The 27,287-nt window shown below is 49.0% G+C and overlaps 1 protein-coding gene across 6 annotated transcripts in view; it reads right to left on the minus strand.

The window, feature by feature from the left end:
- Positions 1–7,563: 7,563 nt before the first annotated feature.
- NPHP4 (nephrocystin 4) overlaps positions 7,564–27,287 on the minus strand; it is a 78,624-nt gene continuing 58,900 nt past the window's right edge. For 2 of the 6 annotated variants that reach the window (XM_077311192.1, XM_077311191.1), the window contains 12 exons: positions 22,558–22,686; positions 19,800–20,011; positions 18,831–19,057; positions 18,058–18,244; positions 15,771–15,860; positions 14,375–14,534; positions 13,774–13,859; positions 12,574–12,659; positions 11,677–11,848; positions 9,686–9,865; positions 8,792–8,935; positions 7,564–8,257 (listed from right to left, as the gene is read on the minus strand). In XM_077311192.1, the coding sequence (XP_077167307.1) occupies positions 8,117–8,257; positions 8,792–8,935; positions 9,686–9,865; positions 11,677–11,848; positions 12,574–12,659; positions 13,774–13,859; positions 14,375–14,534; positions 15,771–15,860; positions 18,058–18,244; positions 18,831–19,057; positions 19,800–20,011; positions 22,558–22,686 (1,814 nt within the window). In that variant the 3' untranslated portion in view covers positions 7,564–8,116. Of the gene's footprint in view, positions 8,258–8,791; positions 8,936–9,685; positions 9,866–11,676; positions 11,849–12,573; positions 12,660–13,773; positions 13,860–14,374; positions 14,535–15,770; positions 15,861–18,057; positions 18,245–18,830; positions 19,058–19,799; positions 20,012–22,557; positions 22,687–27,287 lie in introns of those variants that run through there. The other 4 variants (XM_077311190.1, XM_077311194.1, XM_077311195.1 and 1 more) reach the window with 4 other exon arrangements.

Below are 27,287 nucleotides of genomic sequence, written 5' to 3' on the forward strand. Positions count from 1 at the left end.
TTTAATTCTTTCATTACTGGAATCCAATTTTCCTCCTGACGGGAATGAAATGGAGAGAGGATAATCAGCGGCGGGTTGGGTGCAGCCGCGATCCGCGTTTAGTGTCATTAATGGGACAACTTCATTAAGAGGCTGCATTTGCAATGTAAGGTGGGGACGGGGGAGAAGAAGGGGGGGAGCTGCTCTTTACCAACAGTGGCCTGGAAGTGCAGCGGAGCAAAAGTCAGCAAAGGGGGGGGGTGACATTTGCAGAAACGGGGGCTCACTTGGGCTAACCTGCCCTGTGCAAGCAAGGATGGGCTGGTTTCCAGAATCGCCCGATCCCAAGGGCCTGGATTTTCCTGTCCTAACCATAGCCCTGAAAAGGCTGGTTTGGATTCTTTTTGAAAAATTACTCCCCTTCTGAGGTCCATGGAGGACCCACAAAGATGTCTTACTAAGGCCGTCCCCCTTTTAGGCTCATTTGGCACTGTGGATAACACGACAGCCTCTCCCTTGCCTGTCTTGAAGTTACAGGTCACCCACCGCCCTTGACTTCTAGAACGGTGCTGGAATGGTGGTTTCAGAGTCTGTAAAGAGGGACAGCGTGGGCAGCGGTGCTCACTGGGAGAATGGGAGCGCTCTAGATGTGTTGGTCTTTAAAGGTTGGACATGTGAGAAGATATGGTTGGTCCTAGGTGAGGCAAAGCCAGAAGAACAGGAAAGGGGCAAGAGGCTTGTGGGGAGGGGCACCACTAGAAACATCCAGCTTCCTTGCCTTTCGGAGCACAAACCTCAACAGTGGTCTTTCACAACTTCTGAAACCCACCTTCTCCTCCCCTAACTTCAGCTTATGAAGATTCTCAGAGGGCATAGTTTGGGGAAGGAGCTCAGAAAGGATGTTTCTTCCACTCTCCGTGGCCAGTCTAGGACTTCTGTTTCACATAGATACTGTGGTATATCATAGAGTCTACCCCTTGAAACTGCTGCTTCCTCCTGGGCATTGATTTGTGTACTCTGGAGATTGACTCTCATTCTGGGAAAAAACCCAGGTCCAGCCTGGAGGTTGGCAAGCCTGCCTCCATCTGGCTCATCTCATCGCCAAATCCTATTATTTCCGCGGCCTGGAATGAAATATAAATGTCCGTGTAAATAATTCAATCGTTTCATTACATGGGCATTCTGTACACCCTCAGTCTAGCTCCTCAATGGCGGCAGAGCGGAAGAGTTCCATCAGATTTCAATGCGTTCCTCCCCAAAGACCCTTTATTGGGCTGATGCCTGATTGCGTTTGTTAATTGAATGCTTGCTGTGTGCATTCCTGAGCAGCAGAACTTTGCGACGCTAGTCCAACTGGTCCTTTTATTCAGAAAAAGAGGGGTGAAGACCTTTTCTTTAAAAAAAAAAGAATTACTTCCTCAATTGAAAATGACCCGTGTTGAAGTCTTGCAATGTGTCGCTTAAAGCAGCCCAGATGGAGGGGATTCCCAGTTAAGGGATACTGCAGCAGGGGAAGAGTTAACCCTTATTTCCCAGGCTGCATTGGGGCTTTGTGGTTGTTTTTTAGGGCCAAATAACACAGCTGGAATTCCAATCAAAGAACTCCAGTCTCATGTATGCTTTTTTTCCCCCATTGCGTGCTGCTGGTTGGCTGGTTGGCTGGCTTTTTTCCCAGGCTCCCTGACTGGTTGGGACCAGGTTGTCTCCAGGCCATCGTCTCTGGCAGCTTGCATCTCATTGCACTGGAGTCCTTGGGCGCATTCGCTGTTTATCTACCCAGGCCTCTCTCCAAGACCGAGCCATCTGACAAAACCACCCACTTTACGGCTTGTGGCACGCTTCGCCGGTGTGTGACATGAGCTACACAGAGCCTTAATGTGACAGCCTTAATTAGATTTAAAAATAAAATAAAATACACGTGCCAATTAATGGGCGGCAAACCCTGGCTGCGGGATTTATAGCTGACCCGGCGTTGCGAATCCTGCCGGCTGGGGGGGAAAGGAAGCAAATGAACGTTTGCACACACTGGGTTTTATGGGAGTGTTTTCGATTCAGAGCCGCTGCACGGAAGCAGACGAAGCCATGCAAACCTTTCGCTCAAGAATGATGCAGATTTAAGGGCCAGCTTTAAAACCCATTAGGCGCTTCATGGATAGCGAGACAAGCGAGCTATGCACCAGTAGGGTCAGGGGCCCGGGAAATTACCAGAAAACGGCTCCGCTAATAGTCGCTGTGGAATTTGACTCGCGCAAGGAAAGGGGAACATAGAGCAATGATCCTCAGTGTGATGCCCGAGGATACCATGAAACGCACCAATGTTTCCTGGCAACCACGAGGTTTCTGCATCAAAGGGATAAAATTCAAAGGATCTTGAATGATGTAGATAGAAGGAAAGCCAACAGGCTCTCTTCCCCCTCGCAGGGCCGAGCCCAGCTTTCTTTCACTCCCCTTGGAACTGGAATTATTTCAGAAAATGGGAACTGTAGTCCACTGACAGCTGGAGAACCACCGTTCGGCCACCCCGGCCCTATGTGGATTGCCACGAGCCATCTGTGGCTCAACAGCACTTTATGATTGCATTGTGATGCTGGGGGGTTTGTTTTGGGTCCCTTTGCTGTGAAACTCCAGAGCACAGAATTGTCCTTTTTGACAGTCCTCAAACACTGAGGTTTCCATCAAGGTGCCCATCACGAAGCATTAAGCCACCACCAAATCTAACCCCAAACAGTGTATCATATCTCAAGATGGAGTCTGGGAAGGTAGCATAAATATCTCCTAAATAAGTCTCGGTGTGAATCATTGCGTTTCGTTGTGGTCGATCCTTTTGGAGCTTCTCAGGATCTATTTTGGTGCTGGACACGCCAGGGTCATCTACCAACTTGCCCTCTTACACTGAAGCACAGTGTAATTTCTAGTCCCTGCTCTTCACTCCCTACCAGCCGAGACCATGAAGTCGACCCATGCTGAATCAAGACCAGTGCCCCAACCAAGTCTGAGACCAACAACGCATCATCCGCTACCCGATTCTTAACGGGAGATACCAGGAATCAAACTGGGGGCCTTCCACATGTCGAGCAGATGATCTGCTGTCGAGCCAGGGCCTCTCCCCATATGATCTGCCATCAGGGGTTTCGGCAGGACTGGAGGACGCACCTCCAGCTCGCTGATAATCCTTACCGGGGGACAGGTTTTGAGGAAAAAGGGAATGGAAACGATTCTGCTAATCTATTTTAATAACCCAGGCAAGGAGGGTTGCCGCATATGGTGGACAGGCTAATAATTTTGACAAAATATCAGCTGTCACTTTCAATCAGTCTCAGGAAGCTCGGCACATGCATTAATGAGAGCTGCTAATTTGTCCGGCTAATCCACCATAAAGACAGGGAATGCTATTTGCGCTCGCCGATTAATCTTTTGGCTTTCCCTGCTAGCTCCTTTGCTGAGGAGAAAAGCAGAGTGTGCTGCTCTGACCTAGGAAAGGCAAGGAGGTGTAGTGGTCACAGAACCTGCCTAGTACTGGGGAGATCTTGCTTGTTTTTTGTATTTAAAATATTTCTATCCCAGCTTCAAGCATAGACAAATGGGGTCTGAACTTGCTGAGACTGAGGGGAAAATGGATCTCAGGGTCATAGCTCAACGAAAGCTTCAACCTTGAAGAAATTTTCAAATGCCCACCCACCACCGCCATTCCGTGAGCCAGTTTCTATCTGCCTATCCTACCTCACAGGATTGTTGTCAGGATAAAATGGAGGAAGTGAGCATGATATATGCCGCCCTTAACTTCTGGGAGGATTTTTAAGGGGGAGAACAGTTGTCTTGCCCTTATGACTACTGGTTCACCAACTCTCTTTTTGCTTAGACTTGCTGGACTTTGGCTTGTTCAGAAGTAGCCAACCTTTCCAGCTTGTATGCATGGGGGGGGGCAGAAATGGCCTAAAATACTCTTGCACTCGAAAGCTCATGCCTTGAATAAATCTTTGTTGGTCTTAAACTCTGATTTTGTTTTGCTGTGATGCTTCAGACCAACACGGCTATCCACTTGAAACTTCTTTCTTGAGTATTGAGAGAGCCTCACAAAGCCTGGTATGCACGCATGCAACACCATTGTCTGTGCAAAGATCTGGCCAACTTCTGTTCTTTTTTTCGCGTTCATGGGCCAGCGTAAAATGCATCGTGACGCAGCATCCAGAATGAAGCCTGTCAAAATAGTGCACTTGATTAGTATAATCTGAAAGGCGGTACATGATCGGCTGCGATAATGACCACAAGCTGAGAAGGCGCTGACTCATTACGCGGTCACGTGAATCCTTCCTAATGAAGACATTGTGGCGGAATTTGCAAGTGCAAGAGTGTGTCTGCGTTTCCTGAAAAGTAGTCGTATTATAGAAGCGAAATGTGGAAGATGAAGGGGATGGTTTAATTGGAAGACGTTGGCTGGATAACAACCGTTAGAGGAACGGACCTGTTGCGCCACTTTAAAACAACAAAAAAATCTTCAAAAGCAGCATTTCTTTTGATCCTGGTGATTTCAATTAAGGAAAGAAGATAGTGGGGAGGAACTGACGGCTCGAAGGTTTGCTGCTTTGAGGAAAGATGTTCTGTTTGGAGTTCACCCCTCTCTGTCGCTGTTACAATTCTGCTTAATCACCCAGTAGGCACTAGGACAGGGGTAGTCAAACTGCGGCCCTGCGGATGTCCATGGACTACAATTCCCATGAGCCTCATGGGAATTGTAGTCCATGGACATCCAGAGGGCCACAGTTTGACTAACCCTGCACTAGGATTAACTGGAGCAAGTGGTAAAGACTAGTAGAAGATGGTCAGGGAATCAAAACACCTGTCGTTATTATTTGTAAATGTAATATAATCTATTAACATGTAATTTTGGAGATGGCTAAATGTATTTTTTTTGTAACGGATTATAAATAAAATTTGAAATTATTAAAAGAAAAAAAACCTGCCGATCAAATTGTCTTAAGCTGCGTTCCTCTGGGGCGGTTTCACACCATTGTGCCAACTCCGCATAACAATGTCTTTGATCGACACGAGCATGCAAAGAACATAACAGCAACAACAACAACAACCAAAACCAGTTTGTGTGTTCACAAATAATCAACACAACAATGTATAATCAAAAAATCCAAGTCCTGGAGGATCAGTGAAATAACTTCTGCAGTCACCCAGTTTAAAGGTGTGACACGAGCCATTGAGAGCCAGGTGCCCTTGTGAGCTTATGTCCTGATCGGTTATTGCTGCTGAAGAAAGTCAAGAAACAGGCTTTGTTATTCCGCATTCCTGTCCAGCATGCGTGATAGAGAATTTCTCCTTTGGCTTCCAAGGATCGGACAATAAGCCAAACTTGGAATTTTTGACTATACATGGTTGTGTTCTATATCTTGCGAACACACAAACTGTATTTCTTTTTCTTTTTTGCTGCTTCCTTTGGGGAGGAACACAGCAGGGTACTTTTCATACTGAATCCTAGATGGTTACTTGAAACGCAGTATAGGGCACAGACAGTAAGAAAAAGTGTAGGTCTCCCATTTCTCGCTTCACACGTGGGGCGTCCCTCTGTTTCTCTGCCCCCGAAGCTCGGCAGCGGAATGTGTGAACGGCACACGGGAAAACCAATCCTGCTGTAAGCCTGAGTCGGTGCTGAGGGCTTCAGATGAAAGGCACCGGTGTAAAGTCTGTTCTCGGTATGCGCTAATGAGGGTGGCAACCAGAAAGGAGTAACAAGGGTCTTTTCCTTCTAACAATGTTTCCTTTATCTTATGTTATCCTACACCTTCAAACTCTTGCAAAGGCATTTGCATGTCTTGGTTAATTAACCAGCAGGAAAGTGGGAACTGACAGCAGCTCTCCAGGGTCTTGAGTCGGAGGTCTTTCACGTCACCCACTATCTGGTCCTTTTAATCAGAAAAGCACGCCAGAAATCCTTCGAATGCAGAAATGCATACCAGCGGACCGTCTGCCACATAGCCATGGAGCCCCCTCCCTCGACGTCTCCTGACTTCTGCAACCTGCAGCTTTTCCCCCTCCCAAAGCAGACCACTACGTAATACCTGATACCGCAACTGTACGTCTATCGAAATTAGAACCAACTCCTCCTCCTCCTCCTCCTCCTTCTTCTTCTTCCTCTTCTTCTTCTTTGTTTCTTCTAAACCTGGCAGGTATAAGCCACACAGACTAAAGGGGATCCAAGCTTCACTGCTGTGTCCCTGACCTTCAAATGTCTGCATTTTAAGCCTCCAGTTAATTCCACAATTTGGTTTCATGCAGAGCTGTGATTTAGCACTGTGGGGGGAGAACCTTTAGCTGCTCGGCTTTGTTTTTCCTTTTTCTGAATGTGTGTCCTAGCTTTGCTGGAATGAAACAAGCGGCTGTTAATGAACAAAGGCCAGCTCCTTATCCTTTCAGCCAGCTCCTATGCTACTCGTGCCAGGGCCCGCTGAGGCGGAAACGCCATCCCTGGCCCGTTTCGGGGGAATTAGCTAATCTGTTCCTTAAGATGCTCCTACCACTAGGGCCCTTTGGGTCAGTCTTAGAATCCTTCTCATTCAATGAATGAAGTGCCAGGCCCTCCTACGGAGACAGAGGCCACCTGTAACCCACCTTGGCTGGACTAGTTCCTACAGACGGTTGTCTGAAAAGTGGGGTAGAATTAGAATCGGTAAAAGAGCCAGAGAAAGCCACAGTTACAAGAAGAATAGATGGTTCTTAGATGCCGCATTTCTCTACCTGAAGGAGTCCCAAAGAGGCTTACAATCGCCTTCCCTTTCCTCTCCCCACAACAGACAGGACTGTGACAGGACTGCTCAGCCAGAACAGCATGATCAGGGCTATGATGAGGCCAAAGTCACCCAGCTTGTTGCATGTGGAAGAGGAGCAGGGAATCAAACCCAGCTTGCCAGATTAGAAGCCGCCACTCTTAACCACCACCACAAGCTGGCTTTCTTCTCCTCTCAAGGGGAGAATGTCTTTCTACAGTACCGGAAGCCAATCTGAACAATATGTCTTTTTTAACAAAGTATAAACCGTGCCGGCAGTTGTACTCCGGAAACACGCATCAAACATTTGGAGTGCACCAGGAATGTGCTGTTTTAGACAAGAAGCAATGAACCTGTCTAAGTCCCACCCCACCACATCTTAATCCCAGATAAAAAGCCTGCCTAGGGATGAAAAGCCTCTTGTGGCGCAGAGTGGTAAGGCAGCAGACATGCAGTCTGAGGTTCTGCCCATGAGGCTGGGAGTTCAATCCCAGCAGCTGGCTTGAGGTTGACTCAGCCTTCCATCCTTCCGAGGTCGGTAAAATGAGGACCCAGCTTGCTGGTGGGGTAAAACAGTAATGACTGGGGAAGGCACTGGCAAACCACCCCGTATTGAGTCTGCCATGAAAACGCTGGAGGGCGTCACCCCAAGGGTCAGACATGACCCGGTGCTTGCACAGGGGATACCTTCACCTTTACCTTTAGAGATGAAAATATGCTTCTTCCACCCTCTCGTTTTGAATGCCATTCCTCCTCCCCCCTCCTCCCTCCCTTCCAAATTGTACCTTCTATCCAGCGACAAAAGAATCGGAACCCGTGAGCGGCTTTTTTGCTTTTCTTTTAAAAAAAAGAACAAATGTGTGTGGCAGAAGAAAAGAAGAAAAGAAACGAAATAAGAATGCTACAAAACCCCACCACATTTGCAAAACAGCCCGAATTGTGTTAAAGGTCCGAAAGCCCGCCGCACCTTCCCCCGAACGAGTGACATTTCGCAGCGAGGGGAATGAATTTTCGATCCGGAGATAGGGGGAGAAAGGGTAGGGCTCGGCTGCACCGCTGGAGGTCGTGCTGACGTTCGTTCCGGGGAATCTGTTTGGGCAATCAATCAGAGGGGCTTGGCAGGACCTTGATTGGATGCAGGCAAACAACTCTCAAGGAGAGAGCCACGTGTCCCTCCGGTGCCTAGGGGGAGGAGGAGGTCTCTCTCACTTGCTCTCTGCAGACTTCCAAACAGGGGTCGCTTCAGGGGCGTACGGCCTATTGGCGGCCGACGGCAAAAGGAACCGTGCTCAGGCTCTTGGGAAATTTGATGGATCACTGGAGAGTAGATGAGCAACCAGGCCAAGGCCGTGCACACGCCCACACTGTTACTGATAAGTGACCTTCACGCAGAAGGTCTCTTCATTCTTGTCTTCGTGGTCATTGATGTAAATCAGGATTTCCTCCTCGCCAGCACTCTGGCTGGGGGCAAACCGTAGGCCAATGGTATAAGTCTCCCCTCTGCCAATCTGCAAGGATAAAGACGAGAACAAAGAGTTGGTAGGAGGTAACCTGAGCACAGTTCTACCCGTGGCTCAGTAGCTTGGTGAATTGCCCGAACAGAGGAACTGCCTTGGTTGCCAACAAGGGTGGAATGGCCATTTAAACCACAGGGAAATTTCCCGGTGGGTCGCTGCCCTAGAAGGCTAGCGGTGGTCAGATGCAAGCTGACCCGGCAGCTCCAACGACCCCCCAGGCGCCATTTGCCCCCTAGCCTTTAGCAGCAATGGTAAACCATCGCACACTCATGTTAACTTCCCAGCCCTGATATTACTGCTCAATCAGAACAGATTGATCAGTGCTGTGACTAGCCCAGCTGGCTGCAAGTGGAGAATCAAACCCGCCTCGCCAGATTAGAAGCTGCCGCTCTTAACCAACTACCCGAACCTGGCTTGAAGCGCCAAACTTGCAGCAGTGCTCTGGGAAGAAAAAAAAAAATTCCTGGGACGTAATCCGAATTCCTCTCCCAAGTTCTAAACTTCCCAGCAGTTATAGGATGATACCTCAAAGGAATCTTCTTTGAACTGCAACAGGTCTGGCCGATTGGTGCGCAGAAAATACGCCCTCCGGGTAGGGTACGGGTTGGAATACGTGATCTTCTTGTTCGAGCCTTTGCCTCCACCGGCGGGGAGAAGAATTTCAAAAGCCTACGGAGAAGACAGGGGGGAAATACCCCAACTGACCATCTGCACAGATGTGACTGATTGACCCAGCCAGCCTTCACAAGGATGGCGTGGAGGGGGAGGGGTCTATGGAAGAATCAGAGGGGTACAGCCAGGCAGGTGAGTAGTGTATATTCAGGAAAGACCAGAGGAGGCAGCAGCAGCTGTGGACTTAGAAAATGCATTATCCTGCTTGAGTCTTTTGAGTGAGATGCTAGAAGATACCAAAGCTCGGCCCCCGAAATATACTGAGCAGGAGGTCCAGCTGTGTGGACCAGATCAGGTTTATGGTATTTCTGTCACGTCCAGCCAAGGCGGAAGGTTTGCCTTCCAAGCTGGTTTCAGCAGGACGAGTCAGGATTCACAGCAAAAGGGCCTGAGTATTAGACTGCAGAGTTCAGAGCACTGGTTGGCCAGCTGCTCTTGTGCTTTGCAGTCACTAGAAATATTCATGTTTCTGAGGTGGCAATTTTAACCCCTCTTCTTCTCTGAACAGCACCCGGACAGGAACACTGGTGGAAAGAACCTTGGCCCATGCAAGGTTTCTACCTCTAACCAGTTAACCCCTGATCTTCCAGGTTTGGGACGCTAAGTGGGAAATCGTGGTCATGGTGCCTCAAGAACCTTTCCCTGCCCACCCCAGGTCCCTTCTCAGCCTAAAGGTTTGGGAGAGAGTGGCTCGATCTGCCCGTGGGGAGACAAAAGGACCGGTGGCGAACGCTCATGACCAACCACCTTGGAGATGAGGGGCTGTCGGCAAGAGACGCACACCAGCCACGACGAGACGAGTTGGTGGTACTCCACATCCACCAGGTTGAGGTAGATAAACTGGCTGCCAGGTCTCTGAGGCCGGATGCCAAGGTGCAGATCCTGCACCCCGTTTGCAGGGAGGATGAAGATGCCTTCTGGGTCCACCTGGGAGGGGGCAGGAAGAGAAGAGGACAATCATCATATTTTTATCCTGGGAACCCGATGCTCAAAACGAATGAATGCTGGAATTTGATTAAAACAATTTCACCTGGACCCAGGTGGAGAAGTGTCTGACTGCTTAGTGCTGCCCCTCAGTGGCATGGTGGGGGATGGCTTCAGCCTCCTCTCCCCATGTCCCATAGTTCTAAACTGGGTCCTGCACAACTGGAGACTGAGCGCGGGGCTCCCTCATCTGTCACCCGGACCTTGGGGATGCACCCGGGAAAGGTATAACACGTGGCTGGGCTCCGAGATCCTACCATTGGGGATACCAGGAACAAAGCCTCAGAACTCCATGTGTGTCATGTATGAGGCCTAACACTGATCCACGCAAAATTTTCTTTCAGGGAGGGTCAAAGAACCCTCAGAAACAGTATGGGGGGGGGGAATGGGAGGAGGTCTGCACTGGGAGGAATGAATCAATAGAAATTACCCCCCCCCCACTCAACTAAAAGGAATGCCATTCTGTTAGAGGACCTTCCTGGTTTGAATACACATCATGGTTATTAACATTCCGTACTGAATAGTTCTTTTTCTCTTGGCCCCACAGGGCATAAAGATATCCTTGTTCGAGCATCAGAACTTAACAAGGCTAGAGTGATGTTTCACGTGGCAAACGGTCCAGCGCACGAGAATGTCATAGCTGACCGGGAACTTGTTCCAGCCATCCAGGCCTCATCTCACAGCGTACACACCATTTTTAACTATAGAGCTCGTAGACCAAGGCCTATCATCTGTCATTCCATTTCGGAGCCCTGATTCCTTTTGCTTTAGAACTCCGTTCACATGCCATGTGGTAAATTAGGTAACAGACCTCATTTCTTTGTCTTAGCTGCTCCTTCAAAGCGCCCCCCTGGCAAATTTAAACAATGATTTCCCCCCCCCCTCCCTAATTTATGAGAGGGTAATGGCATTTGTGTTTCTCTTATTATTCAAATTTATAATTATGACTAAATGCATTCCAGAGACATTATTAGTCTCTGGATAGTCTCATTAATTTGGATAGCTTGCCCTCGGGGAGGGGAGGGGGGGGTTCAGGCCACTGTTTTCTCCATAGGATGGCTTTAATCAAAAGACAATTACAGAGAAAGCTTTACGGCAGTAAATTGTCTGCGGTCCCTGACGGGCCCTAACGTCCTTGTGGATGGTTCTTCTCTTAGGAACTGTCAGTAAGCAAAGGCAATTGCGGGTAGCAATTCTATTCTCTAGGAAAACGTCACCTATTGTTTCTTGTAAATTAGAGCACGGAGCAGCATAGAGCACCCACAGGTGCTTCAGAATGTTTTTTTGACAGTGTGCAAACAAAAAAATCACCCCCCCCCCCCCGGACAATTTTTCAACAGCACCTATCAGGGTGGTTGTCTATCTATTTATGCTGCCCTCTTTCACAGGTATATTTGTTCTTGGTGATAAACAATCAAATCTAACTGGCTACGCAGTGCAGTGACGCCATATTGTTCACTGAGTGATCCCTAATTAGCTGGGATCTAACGAGACATTAGATGAAGGAAAATGGGGCCAAAAGAGGCAGCAAATATCTAAGGGGACTGTTAAAAAAACATACTCCAAATCAGAAAACGCAGTCTCGGGAATTAGTTCCAGTGCATTTTGGAAACCACATTTTTATGCATATGCTCGTTAATCTTGCTAATGAATACATCAAATGTCCTCTTAGCCCCAAAGGTGGAAAATGACCTCTAGTCCAGCGACTAAGTAGGAAAAGGTAAACCGGAAACAAATCTGAGATCTGGCCTTACCTTCAGCTCCTGTGGGTGTGAGGAGTATGCTTTCACCTTCCGGATGGCCTGAGTCCCTCTGAGCACCAGCGAGAGGTGAGTCAGCTGTCCCGTTACGCAGCCAACATCGACCCGCTGCAGCGAGTGGAGGTAGAACTGCCAGATTTGAGTGGGGACAGCCAGCCAGGGATCCCTGGAGCAAGGAGCAGAGCAACAAGCTACCTTTCGCCTCCTTGTCAGAATGGCAGAAACCCAGGAAGCCTTTCCAGAACCAGAAGCCAGAAAGGAACTTCACATAACCGCCCTTCTGTAAATGACACTGCCGGGCTCCGCATTCCTAGAAGCCTTTTACACCTTGCAGTGCATGATCATGTTCTCTACTGTATTTAAAAAAAACCTTTCTGTTCTCCAAGTTGTTCCCGCTTTAGGCCAACTAGATCTATTTCCCCTTGTGGCAAGGGGCAGTACCTTTTGCAATAAGCTATTTATTTACAAAAGTCGAGCAAGTGAGAAGTAAGCATGGAGGTATGTGGTCAAGAGAATCCTGGGGCAATATCGAGCATGATCCATAATGTACCTGTTAAGCAAAGCTGAGCAGGCAAACAAACCCTGGCAAGTATTTTTCTATAAAGTAGAACCCAACCCTACCATCACTCTTTGTAGTCTTTCCCAATGTTCTTCCTAGGTGTGAGCTGGAAAGGGTAAAGCTTTCATCTTCTTCACTAGCTACCTTGCAACTTGCAAGCTTCTCTGTTAGGTCTCGAGTACCTATTGTACTTAGTGCAATGACAGACAATTACCAATACTATGCTAGTTTACACAGAGGAAAGTCTTGCTAAACTCAATTGGACCTGCCCCAAAGTAAATGTACGTTCATTGCACGTTGCTGTCTAAGAGTTGGGATGATTTCTGACTTACGTGTAGATTGCCACAAAGAATCTCTTGATCTGTGGGCTTGGTCCCCCAGCGACTTTAAGAAAAATGTCCTGAGGTTCACCGGGTCCCTGATCGGGAAAATTAAGACAAGATTGCAAAAATCAGGCCAGGTTTTTCAGGATTTCACACACACAAAAACTCCTAGCAGCTGAAACACATTATTTTCCTCTATTAAAACTGGCACAGTTTACTCCTAGAGCTGGAAAAGGTTACGTTTAGAAAAAAGTGAGAGTAAGGACTGCCCAGTCACAGTGGAGTCCGCCCACCGTACAAGCACAGCTCCCAGTTTCCAGGTAGTAGGCAGTTCCCTGCTGCTGCACCCGGTTGTCTGCTATTGATCACTGAAGCAGCGGGAAGAAGAACGGGGAGAAAAAGTGTCCATGAGGCTCTGACATCATTTCCAAACCAAACTGCCAACCTGACACCACACACATACCCTCTAATGCTCTGAAAGGTCCACCAAAAAGGATTCCTAGAGCAGCAGGGGTGTATGTGATGTCACTTCCTGGCTTTTCCCATGAAAACAACCTCACATTGTCAGGGTCACCACCTTCCAGGGCTCAATGCTTGGAAAGCTCCTGGGACTTCCCAGCAACAGCCAACCCCAGCTATGGCCTCAGTCACTGTTCCCATCATCCCTCAATCTGGATGGCATAACAACATTTGAGTCCAAGAGCACCTTGAAGCTCTCAAGTTTTATTTGGCAGCTTCAGATCAACACAGAGACCCACCTGAATATATCTCGATGACATGCTGCAGAAGATTCTGTGTACCTTTTGAGATGGGCTCTTACGTTTGTACACAGCTTTAACGGACCAGGTATTATTATGGCATAGCCAACATTTCGCTATTGCGTTGTGGAAAAGGAGCAAGACATTTCGAGGAGAGTTCAGCAGCTATGGTTCTTCATTTCGGTTCTACAAATTCCAGAACCCAGTTTCTAAACTACTAAGCTAAGTAGCACATAGCCAAGCTACGCAAAGCATTGTGCCAGTTCTCTGGCCTTTCTGTGGCAGCCCCTTATTGCCCATGACCTCTGCGTTCCACAGAGCAGGCTGCAAGCCTTTTGGACAGGCTTTGAGATTGACCAGTTTGGCCCTCGCAACAAGTATGGTGCCCTCCGCCTTAGCAAGCCACATCAGCCGCAGGAAGGAAATTTTGTTCCATTTTGGCCCACAGTACCATTTTCTTGGTTTCACAGATGATGTTGGGATCGCTGCAGCGCACGTACATCTCTGGCTCTCCGCCTGGCACACCAGCTGGGGCTCCTGACAAGGGGCAATAGGGACACATGAGGCCCACGGAAGCTGCTCATGGCGAAACCAGCTCTGGCACTTTAGCACTGAGATCCCGCCTCTCCCACCAGCTTCCACCATTTTAGTTATTCACTAGAAAGTTCTGTGCCCTTGCAGCTCTTAGCAGAAGACACAGAGACACACGTGATAAATCAAGGCCGATTCCGGCTGGCAGAGATAAAGAATGGAGAACTGGGGTCATCGGCTGCAGCCGCAGATCTCCGGGGAGCCGTTCCGGCTCCCCCAAATTTGACTCGAGCTACTCACTTGCCTGGCTTCAGTTTTTAAAAGTGACTTTCAAGACCCTGGACTTGACTGGTGAATGCACCCACTCGGCTCCAAAGCATTTATGGACACACACGCATGCAGCTCCGGTCGCACCAACGGCAGTGCCTCCTGGCTGCATTGCTTGTATTTAAAATGTCGTTGCTCCTCATGAGCTTCCCCAGATGGGGAAAGTACTCATGCAAACCCAGTGCAGGAGCTACCTGGAAACGTGTGCCAGGGAGGCAGGCGGATGGACTTTTTCAGGAACGTGAGCTCTGGGTGGTAGAAGCGGAAGGTCTGATCCACCACGTGGGGCTGGAATTCCACGTTCACTCTGAGGATGGCGATGGGCTTGCTGCTGCCATGTGCTGTGAAGGAGACCTGGCCATCAATCAAAGGGGGAAGAAGGGGAGACTTAAGGAGAAGCCACTGAACAGATGTAATAGAAAGCAGCATTGATGCACTAACAGCTTGTGGAAATTGCAGAATGGGGGGAGGGAGAGGGTTAAAAAAAACCTTCATGGGTGCCAGAGAGTGCTGAAGCTCTATTTTGTTTGAAAAAGCAGGTTTCTAGGCCTCATGATTGGGGGAGGGGGGGGAACCACCTGGTATTGCCCATGGACAGCTGGGAATAAATTTTAGAATTCCAGGAAGAAGGTAGGACTCCTCTCACAGGTACTCATTCTTTAGAGCAAAAAAACCAAAGGTAACCAAGTGGAACCGAGTACAAAAGCTAGCAAACGTGTCCCTGTGTCACTGCCTGCCACCCGAGCACCGGTTTCCCTGAGTGAGGGGAGAAAAACAGGCTGAATCTGTGCAGATCTAAGAGCAACGAATAAACTTTGTGACATCACCATTAGACACGCAGAGAAAATTCTGTTGCTGTTGTTAACGATTCGAGAGCCCCCAGTGAAAAGAATACGGATTAAGGCTCTTTTCACAAGAGGCACTTGACTAATTTGAATCCTGAATAAGGATTAAGCGATTCCATTGTGGACAGAGGTTGCTGCAGGCCTTGGAAACCGAAGAACAGCGTGAAAGGGGGGGGGGGGAGGAGTCCATGCATGGAGGGCCTAGCTGATCCACCCCTGTCACAATAGCCATTCTCCATGCTGGGAGCTTTGTCTCCAGAAAGAGCAGGGCCACCAAGAAGGAGCCATGTGGCTAGAGGACAGGGCTTTGACTCAGCTTCCATCCCCGCCTGGTAACGAAGCTCAACAAATGACCTTGAGCCAGTTCACCGTGTGGAATAAAATGAGGGCAGGGAACACAGAAACCAGTCTGCTGTTTTGGCTAAGATCTGGGAGACCTCGGTTCGAATCCCCACTCCGCCAGGGGGCAACCTTGAGCCTGTCACCCGTTCTCCACTTTGCCAACCTCCCAGAGGACCAAACGGAGGAGAAGGGAACACTGTCAGATGCTTTGAGTTCCCATTGCGGTGAAAAGAAGGGAATGAAGGAACAGATAATTGCACGCCGACCCGGGCTGTTGGAGGAAGGACGTGGCAGGAAGGTGAGAGGCACAGCCCCGAAAAGAGCCGCGCGCGGCTTGCAAGCCGGCCGACTTGGCTGCCTCCCCTGCCTTAAGCGGCCGCCCTTCCCGCAGCTTTGCAATTACCTTGATGTGTTTTGTCTGCATGCCGCCAGATTTCCAGGGGGCTGCGGCTTCCTTCTTGCCCGTGCCGAATGTCAGCTCAGTGGGACCTTGCTGGGAATCAAAGAGACGGAATGAAATGAAAGCACTGCCGCTTTGCTGCATGGCCCCGCGGTACTGGGAACAGGGCTGCCGAGGCGATGTTGCTTCTCGCTCCCGCTGGCTGCCTGGCCCCAGAGGCCTGAGCTCTCCTAGTTCTGGGAATCAGGCCGAGCCCCCATGGAAGCACAAGGAGTCACGGGGTTAAGTGAACAGTTTCCAGCGTCTTGGGATATTAAAGAAGCTCTCCGGCGGCCGAGGGACAGCGGGAATGCAAAAGAGCTGTTTGCCGACGGTTTTAGATTGCATCTCTATTGTTTCTAAAACACTTTTGTTTCCGCTGTGGGTTGAAACTTCAGGATTCCACACGTCTGTCTTTATCAAAATATGCCGGCGGGGCTCTTGGAGGACTTATTTCCCCCTCCTGCTTGCTTACCCTGCACTTCTCTCTAGAGCTCAGTCCCGGGTGGTGGCTGTGGAAATCCGGGAAAGGTTGCTAGGGGGAAGGGGTTTAACGAGGGAAGCTTAGAGCGGGATGGAGGGGGTCCCATGGGTGCGACAGTGAGAAGCTGCTTCTGGGTTTTCCACAGAGTTCCTAGAGAGGCATGAGGTTACATGGGCTTTTCCCCCAGAAATGACTTAACGCCATTGCGTCTATGGCGATATTTTCCTTGATTTTTCTCCCGCTGGCTGCCAGAGTGAAGGTGGGCAACAGGAGCCAGAGAAGGAAGATCCCTCGGCCCCAGCGTGTAATGGCTAATCTCGATTTTAACACTTTCTTCCCAGACCTGCACCATAGTTGAAAATGCTCCCCCCAAGTCACGGCTGGTTCTTGTGGGTGCCCAGATCTATACCTTTTCCCCCATAAGAACTGATTAAAGGATTGGAGAAGCCTTCTAATTTTAGGAAACGCATGGGAGGAAAGGGTTAAACAACCCCCACCCCTCCAAGCACCAGTCCCCTGATCTACAAAGCACTGGCTTTGGGCAGCAAATTAGCATTTCGAAAACATGGAAGCCTATCTTGGCCCTGAGTCATTTCCCCCTCTCCCACCTTCCACCCCAAAAGGCAATCTGAAAGCTGGCCAGAGGTAGCCCAAGACTCATCTGCAGTTTGCAGATGACGTGTCAAGTTGGCCATAAGGAAAAGTCCTGTGAAATACGGAATCCAGGCAAATGAACCTGGGCAGGACTGCCCCGAATGCACTTGATCCTCAGCATCCAATTTTGAGATGATGCTCAAAAGTATTTTATTGCCCCAGCGGTTTCACGGGAGCCAGACGCTCTGCTCACACCCATGATAAAACGACGGCCTGGTTTTCCCATTGAGTCACTCCCCTTGACTCTTTTGGGGAGGAAAAGGAGGAGGAGGAGGAACTGTGTCAGACAGTGGCAGGGAAAGCGGGACGGGAAGGGAGCCGCTGATGTGAAACCCCGACAAACCACCCGTCTTCTTTGAAGAAACAGAACTAGACCGAGTGCATCAGAAGTATGCTGTTGGGTGGGTTGGCCCTGGGAGTATCGAGCATCTGTTCCTGAGAGTCTAGCTAGGGTGCTTGCCCAACGGCAGATGCACACACAAAGCTTTGGCTTTCATTCCAGGAAAAAGACTACTGACCCACGTAGCAAGGGAAACATTTGCCTTTGTTTCTGTGCTCTGCCTGCTCCCTCCAACTTCCTTCCAGTCTAATCCGGAGGTGCTAAAAGCACCATCAGTTCTGGGGAGCTGGGAGGAAAGAGCACCACAGCTGCTGCCTGACTAATTTTCAGCAGTCGGAAGACTGAGGCTAGAGGAAAAGGGGATGGGGGACAACCTGAAGGCCCAGACAGGAGCTCGTGTTTGAGCTGGATGCTTATTCTAAAACACTGCTATAAGATGGAGATAGCGTCCTGAATCACAAGCACTTTATCATGTTCCATAAACTACTTCTGGAAGAGAAAGAGGGCGCAGAAATGAAATCAAACTAACAAGCAAGTATACATTAACTCAAGGATAGTCAAACTGCGGCCCTCCAGATGTCCATGGACTACAATTCCCAGGAGCCCCCTGCCAGCATTCGCTGGCAGGGGGCTCCTGGGAATTGTAGTCCATGGACATCTGGAGGGCCGCAGTTTGACTACCCCTTAACTGAACCCCTCGTCACCCGCTGTTGGACACTGTCCAAAGATCAATTCATCTGACCCATTTTTAAAACCCAGAGCTTTTTATAGACCTGCATCGTGGCTCCGTGCTCCATGGTAAAGGTTTGGTACTTAAAGGGGATGTGCACCGTCTCCTTGGGACGCAGGTAGACCTGAGGCGTCCGGTTCTCGTGGAGGTGAAACATCTCCTCCTCCAGCGGGGTGACGGTTTTGCTCAATTCCTTAAAATGCTTCCATTCTCTGGAATCCACAATGACACTGCAGGGGGGTGGGGTGGGGTGGGGAGACACCAAAAAAAGACAACCAGACGTGGTTAATTACTTTGAAACCAGGCAGTTTTCCGTGCAATCTGGCAGTTTCTCTCCCTTTTGCAGCCTTGTAACTTGCTGTCTCACCCTGGGTGGGCACCTTCATGACAGGTGATGCGCCTCCCATGCACAGGGACCCATGCTTTCTTGGGAGTTTGGCTCCCGCTTTAGGGAAAAGGCTCTCTGAGGAAGCAGTAGCGCTGCCTTTGGAAGCCTTTTAGGGGGTGCTGTAAGGTTATTTTATTCTCCAGCGCTTTCCAAAGGAGTATAAGTTCCAGGTGCCCTGACCTAGCCCAGTGTTGACCAAGCCTGGAAGCTAAGCAGGGTCAGCTTCCCAGTTTTTGGAAGGAGACCACCAAGGAAGGCCAGTTGCGTGTCTTGCCGGGATTGCTTCGGGGCCAGACCGCCTGGCACAGACCTCTGGGCGCTGCTTTCTCTCTTCGAACAGCGTTCCCAGGGGGTTTGTTCTCAGAGCACAGGAAAGGAGATTGCCAGAAGAGTCCCTCCCTCCCTTCCTCTACCCCCACGGCTCCTACCTGAGTTCCGGGTTGTCAATCTCGATTGTGACCGTGTGCTGGACACTGTACGGGTTTTTCAGGGCAAACTCGAAAAACTCTGCGGTGCCAAACATGGTGTAGAGGGTGTGATGGGTGGTGATAGCTTGGCTCAGCATGCTGCCGATGCTCTCTACTTTGATGCGCTCCCGGTAGGCCTCGATGATCTGGAGGTCCCGCAAGTGCTGGACGCGGTCCTCGTGTCGTCCCTGTGGGTGACAGATGTGTACGTTGTGAACCGGCAGTGTAGGGGCTTCCTCGGCCTCCTTTGAGCTGGGTAACACTAGCAATTTGTCCTGTTTACTTACCTGGAACGGGCGATTACCAGCTCACACCCAAGCAATTGAGGAGCAGGAGGAAAAAAATGCACTCCATTTAGCAGCAATCTGGGAATTTTCCCTTGTCTATCTGGTAAAGCCCACAGAGACTAGGGGAAGCAGCTTAGAGTGACACTTAGAACAGGGGTAGTCAACAGGGGTAGTCGACCCAGCCAGCAAATGCTGGCAGGGGCTCATGGGAATTGTAGTCCATGGACATCTGGAGGACCACAGGTTGACTCACTGGCAGTCTTCAAGCAAAGGTTGGATACACACTTTTCTTGGATGCTTTAGGATGGTTAGGGCTGGTCCTGCATTGAGCAGGGGGTTGGACTAGATGGCCTGTATGGCCCCTTCCAACTCTATGATTCTGATTCTATGATTCTATGACTACCCCTGACTTGGAAGCATCACATCCTTCCTAATCTTTGTCCTCCTCAGACACTGATCTCAAAATTTCCCAGGATATGTCAACAGAGTGTTGGACCCTTATTTGCTGAATTGGAAAACCAGCCTTCACCAAGGCAAAAATCATGGCTACAGTTACAGGAGAGAATACTTGGCAACAGAGGCCAGTGACCTGGCTCAGAATAAGGTCATTTCCGGCACTTCACTGTGCCGTGTTGTCCCTCACCATCACGAAGCTGGCTTTCTTCCTGCAGTCGCCTTCTTGGGATTCCCGCCTCCGCACGGACAGCATCCTCTCGAGCTTCCTCCTCCGGGTGACGCTGGCCTCGCGTGGGGCGTGCTGGAAGGCGGTGCTGACTTCGCGCAAGCGGGAGAACAGCATGGCGGCCAGTTCGCTGTCCACGTCGGCCAGCTTCTGTGCCTGGCACACGTTCCCAGCTGGGAGAAGAAACATGCCGTGGTGAAAACGAGCAGACGAAGATCAACCCAACCTTGGTGTTTGTCTTGGTGTGGTAGAAAGGGTCCCTTTAGAGAGGACATCTATCTTCTCAAGGTAAGAGGATTTCCGGCTAGAGACCACGCTACCGTCTGGCTCAAGGACATCCCTTCCAAAGCATCCTAGCTGCCATCAAAAGGAGTATACAGAGCAGCCTATGGAAGGCAGGTGCAACAGGGAACAGAGTCGGGGGGCAAGGTGCGCCTGATCTATTATGCACAATGCTGGAAAAATCAGTTCCTACCTGTCTCAATTCAATTTCTGTTAGCAACACATGAACGGTGTTTCCTGTTTCCTTAATAGGAAAGAATTAGCCTTCTGGGCAATAGCTTTCTTTTAAAAAAATACAATAAAGACCACAGCTACCTCTGCTCTCCCAAATTCCATTAGCTCTCGAACTAAAAGGCTCTGGGTTGAGTTTTCTAGACCACATATGAATTAGCTACATGCTATTCTGCTGAACCGGGTGAGTAAAGTTATTAATTTGCTGTGTTATCTATCTGGATTTATTTCATTTGGGGACCGATTCTTCTCTTCACACATCAGTTAGCTACGCTTGATTTTTTTTCTTTCCCCCTCATTTAAAGCATTCTTTTCCTACCTCTGGGGCAGAAAATAATTTTGCGAAAAGGAAATAGCATGCAAATACAGAAAACGGGGGTTGTACTTTGTAACCGTGTGGCCTTCTGAGCAGGCACGCATGGGGACTGCACGTTCACAAGCAGGCCACAGATCAGGGGGCAATGAGAGAATGATTTGGGGAAGGGGGGGGACTTTCCATGGTTAAATGATTTCCATTGCCTGGAGATCAATTCTAATTCCAGGAGCTCTCCAGCCGCCACCTGGAGGTTGGCAACCCTACTAATGGGAAACCTGGGCTGTAAGGGAGCTGACCCTAATGCAAGCCGGCTCCCCTGCTTTAACAAACGGTTATACACAAAATGTCCTTATTTCAGTACATCCCTGAAACGTACGCAAAATTAAAGACGATCCCCTATTTCTTTTGACAGCCCTCCAAGGGGGAAAAAATGAGTCTTCCTTTCAAGTAAATAGGGTGATCCATCCAGGGAACAATACAAGTGTCTCAAGCCACTAGCCTCTAAAGCCACTACCCTCTTCCGTTTATCAAAATGCCCTCCTGAACAATCCACCGGATTTGTAATCGGAGCCTCAAACGGGGAACGCTGCTCCTTTTAAGAAGCCACCCGGAGAAAGGGGTGCTAAGAGCATGAATAAATAACTGAAGGAGGAATTGACCTGGCCCAAGATGCACGTCTTTCTGTGATCCTGTTTCAAGGGCTAGAAGGCATCGAGCCACTTGGACGGACCTGATTGCTGGTCTTAACTTGGAGAGCCAGTTTGGTGTCGTGGTTAGGAGTGCGGACTTCTAATCTGGCGAGCCGGGTTTGATTCCCTAAGTCTATCCCCTCGTGCCCGTTTTGCTATCCCCCACCCCCATAAGCACCCTGTACTTCTCTGTCTCCTTCAATCCCGATCCACCCTCCCTCTTCAGCTACAGTCCTTTCCAACCTGCTGCTGGCTTCCCATGGTTGTTCTAACTTTCTCTCCCTCACCTCCTCTACCCACTCCACACAACTTAGCTTCTTGCCGTTGGCACTCCACTGTCAACCCCCCCTCCCCAAAATGACTGACGAGCTCACTGCCAGCTCCCAAAGACCTCTTCATCTTTCTCTGCCGTCTTTGAGACTCTTTCTCGCGTTTTCCTGCCTGACTCGCTTCACATCTCAGGTTTCGATGACTTCCCGTGCGGTCTTAAACAGAGGGACACCTTCTTGACATGCTTACGACGTGTGTGCTTGCTTGGGACTCACTGATTCTTTCCCTTGCCACCTGGCTGGTCGCTCAGTCAATGTTTTGGAGGGGGTAATCTGTCAGTTTTGCCCTCCTCTACAAGTATCATTTCAGGCAGTCCCCCTATTGCTGTGGCACCTATTCCATGCAAAGCTATTGTTGTATCAAGGGCCTGACCTGCAATATCTAGAATCAGTACTGCCCTTGGAAAATCTTTCTTTGGACCTTAATGTAGTTATTCTGACTGCAAATGAAATTTTTTTTTAACGGGCATGCCTTCCATAAGGCAGAAAGGTTTATGAATGTGAAAGCCGGGGGATAAACAAATTGCTTTTTATTTTCTTGCTCAAAACAACCAATTTTGGATGACTGACTTGGGGGATGCTATGGTCGTTACCCTGCTCCGGCCATTCTTCCCATGCTAAACTCAGCAAGAGGAAGAGAAGGAGGAGCTTGACAGAACAGTCTATCAATTGGTCCAAGCCCAGGGGAGACTGTCCATTGGTCACTCCCGTCTCCTTCGGCATTGCTCATTGGCTGTGGCAGGAAAAACAGACCTTCATTGGAGTCTCTCCAGATCGTCCTGCCACTTCCTTGTTTGGGCTTCTGCCAAACACTGAACCCTAAATGAACAATGCGAAAAGGGGAGGGAAAGAAAAGAAAAAGGCCAACTTACTGCTGTGAGTGTTGACAGAGAGCAAGCTGCCCCCGTGGAAGCCGCCGGCTCCATCGTGCGAGGACACGATCCGCGAACGGGAAGGAGGCAAGGAGTTTGATTTCTTCAGCCTCTGCTCGCAGAGATGGCCTGCAAAAAGAAGCCAGTGAGTCAGGGTGGCCCTGTCAGCCATACCCCATGATGGTGAACTGAGAACCAATGTATTGATTATGAAAACGTACACAGAGGAGAGCATTTTCCTTATTCTCAAAACACCAGATCTGATAAGCATCAGGCAACATTTAAAAGCTCAATTCTTAAAATTCAGAATATGGAAAACATGCGGATTGAGCGGGCTTTAAAAAAAAAATGGGTTTCCCTCCCTTGCTCTTCTTTTTTGTCAGAACTCTCAGAGCTCTAGGCTAGCTTCCCCCCCCCTTTTTTTTTCTTCTTTTCTTTTTTTTTCATCCCAACAAAAAGAAATAGAACAAATAAGCCACAGCAAACACAGTATACCTTCCCCGGAGCAATGTTAATAATGAAGGTGACTCTATATGGTAGGGCTTGTTTTGTTTCACATGCAGTGTATGGGGAACATGATGCAGGGAATGCCACCAAGGCATTGCCATTATCACTACCGGCCCCGGCCCCAGCAAACACTGATTTCTTCCCTCCTTCCGGCAATCGCCTTACCCTGTTTTGCACTGTTTCAGCACCAGAGCTGAGCTAGCCTCCTTTGCCTTTTGGAAATAAACACCGTGCCGGATATAATAGCAGGGCTTATCCGGTCCCTTTAAGAGGCTGCAGGTCCCTTTGATCTCTGCCTCAACCTGCCAGCTTAGAACTCTGCCCAAACTCTCTTTCGGCAGCACCCCCCATCGCCAATCTAAACCTACACCCCCTCCCAGAAAAGAAAGCTATCAAAGGAGACACCTTAAGGCTTCTTTTTCCCTCCCTTCCTTCTTTTTTAAACATAAGAGGGTCTTTGATTAGCACAGTGCCAGGAAGACAAGTTCCCCCAGCGAAAATGTGTGAGAATTCTTGGCTCCCTCCGTTTCTCAGATGCTGTAAATAAAGCTTAAGATTTCCAGGAAAGGTGGAGGCTTCTTCAAACAGATGTTTGGTTCCACTTGCTTTTCTTTCTTTCTTCTTCTTCTTTTTGCCCGGATCTGTTTTCCTCTCAGGGGAACCAACGTGAGCAAATCATAGAATCATAGAGTTGGAAAGGACCTCCAGGGTCATCTAGCCCAGGGGTAGTCAAACTGCGGCCCTCCAGATGTCCATGGACTACAATCCCCATGAGCCCCTGCCAGCGTTTGCTGGCAGGGGCTCGTGGGAATTGTAGTCCATGGACATCTGGAGGACCACAGGTTGACTACCCCTGTGCTAAGAGCAATGAAGCTTGGATGAGACGGCTCCTTTCTTCAGAGGCCTCTGTAAGAACCTTCACTTAACCAGGCTGTTCCGTTCTGTTTTGCCCCGGTCTGCATGCTGCGCTTGAAAACAAAAGCTGGAGGAGAATTTCAAGCCGGAGGGATCAAGACATACAATAGGGAAGGGATCCAAACTCTCAAAGACAGTGGGAGGCTGAAGAGCAAGAGGACGGCTGCTTGGCATGCAGAAGGTCCCGGGTTCAATGAGCATCTCCGACTGAAAGGATCTCCGACAGCAGGCCTAGGGAAGCCATTTCGCCACCGGGGCCTTTGGGGAGCAGCAACTGCTGAGAGGAAGCCGAAGAAGAAAGGCCAGCAAGGAGGCTGAATCAATAAATCTTCTTTAATGTAGGCTATTCAGTGTCCATTTCTAGCAAACGCCGAAAAATTCACAGAGCCGAGTTAATACGAGGTCCAGATTCCCTCTCATCCTTCCATCCAAGCCACTTTCACCTGTAGCTTTCTTCGAGATATATATATATATATATATATATATATATATATATATATATATATATATATATATATATATATAATCTCCCCCCAAGACCGTCCCACTCGCTGCCCCAAAATATATAACTATTGTCTTATCTTTTATTTGCTCATCTGTTCTGCCATTTCAAAGCAGTAAGTTCGGCACTGCACAGGAAAGAATTACAAAAGAAATTAGGAATGTATTCATGTGCTTATATAATTGTACATTAATCATGCCGCAAAAAAAACATACAATCCATCAAAAATACCGTAAGGGCTCTGAACTGAACCTACAGGCTATTGGATATGGATTTTTTTAAAAAATTCAGCTTTGTAGTAGGTTGTTCTTCTTTGCCTTCTGACAGGGAGCCATGAGGACTGGGGGTGGGGTTAAACCGGGAGTAGGTATGCAGACTCTGCCCTCCTAAGCACAGAAATTATAAGAGACCTAACACTCAAGAGCAATGGAAGCAGTCAGTTCCATAGCTTGTGACCAAGTCCATTAAAGGAGGAGGGGAAAGGCAATGGGCCCTCTCTTGATCTCCCCCAGACTCTCAGGGACCCACAGATCCCTGGTTGGGAATTGCTGATTCTCAGCTAGATGGATCAACAACCTGTTTGTTTGTTTGTTTGTTGAATAGGCCACCACCCTCTTGGGAATTGTAGTCAATGGACATCTGGAGGGCCACAGTTTGACTACCCCTGATCTCGCCCAACCCACTCCACAATGTCTCTTTCCTTTGTCCACATCCTTCTACGAACCTGGCCAAACACTTTCACATTCCAAGAACTTCTAGGTTGCTGCTCAATGAAAAACCTTCTCTGTTTAACCTGCTTCTGGGCTAGGCTTGCAATGAGCTGCCCTCCAGGGGTAAAAATCATGTCCAGTCTCATGCGGAAGAGAATCTTCTGCCAATTAGAAGTGCTTTTAAAAGTCCTTTTTAATCCACAAACGTGCCACAAAATGATCAAGACTGATTGGGATGAAGAAAATGAAAAGACACTGGAAGGAAAAAAAAGTCTAAAATCAAGAGAAACACCAAATGGAAAAGACTGCAGCAGGAAAATATTGTAAGAAAGAGATTAAGAATTCATAGGAGGTGAGCCATGATGATCCAGGAAGTTGGGAAGGAGGAGAAACGGAATCCAAGACCTCAAAATGATTAGAGCAAGGGGTGGCTCTCCAGATACCCATGGGCAACAATTCCCATGAGCCCCCGCCAGCAGGATACATGATACTGGCAGGAGCTCATGGGAATTGTAATCCATGGACATTGGAGAGCCACCCCTGAAGGAAATGGCATATGCTCGATTTAGGAACACAGCAGCTGAAATAAACAAAAAGATCTATGATGTGATAACAAAAGAGAGAATTGGCTGAAGCAGAAGAGGACGGAGTCAGAATAAAAGCATTCCAGGGGATAGAGGACATGTCAAGCTGAAGGATTCCAAATGGATCGGGAATCACCAAGAGTAACAAGGGAGAGAAATGAAGAGGGCAGAAGGAGAAGATCCTTGGTCCGAAAGACAAGACAGGAAGTACGCGCAAGTACGAGGACGATGGTCACCCACATCCATTGTGAATTCAATGGAACCAAGAAATTAACTTCTCAAAGAGAGCTAAGGGAGTGGAAAAACAAGAAGCAAACCCCCGCCTGGTGTCCCCTCTGCCCGTTGCCACACCAAGCGCCACGGAAGGCACAAGAAAAGGCTAACGTGCCATAAGGAAGAACAGCGGGGGAGCCGTGTCTGTCAAGCCGGGTCTCTGCACGTCAGCGAAACGGCAGAAGCGAAAACGATTTTGGTGGAGGGAACGAACGATCAAGAAATAAAATCTTAATTAGGATAATGAGAGGGCTGGAGAAGAGGGCCGGGACTGAACGCGGAGGATCACGGTCCCCTTGGATTCCCGGAACGGAAAGAGAGACCGAGGTGGCATTTTCGGAGGATTCCGCACAAGCTGGGTCTACGGTGCGCTTGATCGGGCCCGTCAGGAGACAGTCGCTGCCACTCTGCGGTCCCAACTCCAGACATCTTCATCAGAATTTTTTTTCTTGGGGGGGAAAAAAATAAATAAAAGGCAGCTCTACCATGTTTCGGTATCAAAGAACATGGAGCCGCAAACTCAAAGAGGGGAGAGGCGCTGTGCACCTGATAGTCCTTTCCTCGCTGGCAGACCCATTTCTCCTGCCTAGTCTCGCCTTTGAATCAAGTCAGGATTGATAATCTCGGCCCCGTTTCCCTCCCTCCCCCCCTTCCCCCCCTCGCCCCTCTGCTCTGCAAAAGAGCTTATCGTACTCTTGCAGGCAAAGGATGAAATGTCAATTTATGATATGGTAGAATGGAAGCTAATCTTTCTTCTGAAGATAAGATTTATAAAAAAAAAAGAAAAGGAGGTGGTGGTGGGGGGGGGGAAGGCTGGCGGCTCGCTGCCTTTTTTTTACGGGCGGGTGAATTAAAGCTCCTGCTATGAAGCCGGTGGGCCTCGGCCTTTCTGGAGACTTTATTCCTCATCCCTCTGGGTCCGGTTTTATGCGGCTCCACCGACGACGACGACTCACCATGTCCCTTGTGTCATTGTTTGGTTGGCACCTAATTGAGTGTCTCCATTTCCATGCTGTTTCCTTCAAAACCGCCTTGTACTGTCTGTTTGTAAACAAGACTAAGCAGAATTAATGACCTGTGTATTTCGATCGTGCTTCAACAAAGCGATTCTATTACCGGTGTCGGGGCATGGGGGGAGATAATGCACTTCTGTAATGCGGCGAGGGAATTTCCCCTCCCCGAGGAATTTAAAAGGCTCTCTCTGGAGTCCCGTGGTTGCTCGGCTGGTGGAGGCACACC

The sequence above is a fragment of the Paroedura picta genome, chromosome 15 (genome assembly GCF_049243985.1).
Source record: "Paroedura picta isolate Pp20150507F chromosome 15, Ppicta_v3.0, whole genome shotgun sequence".
NCBI classification, from domain to species: Eukaryota; Metazoa; Chordata; class Lepidosauria; order Squamata; family Gekkonidae; genus Paroedura; species Paroedura picta.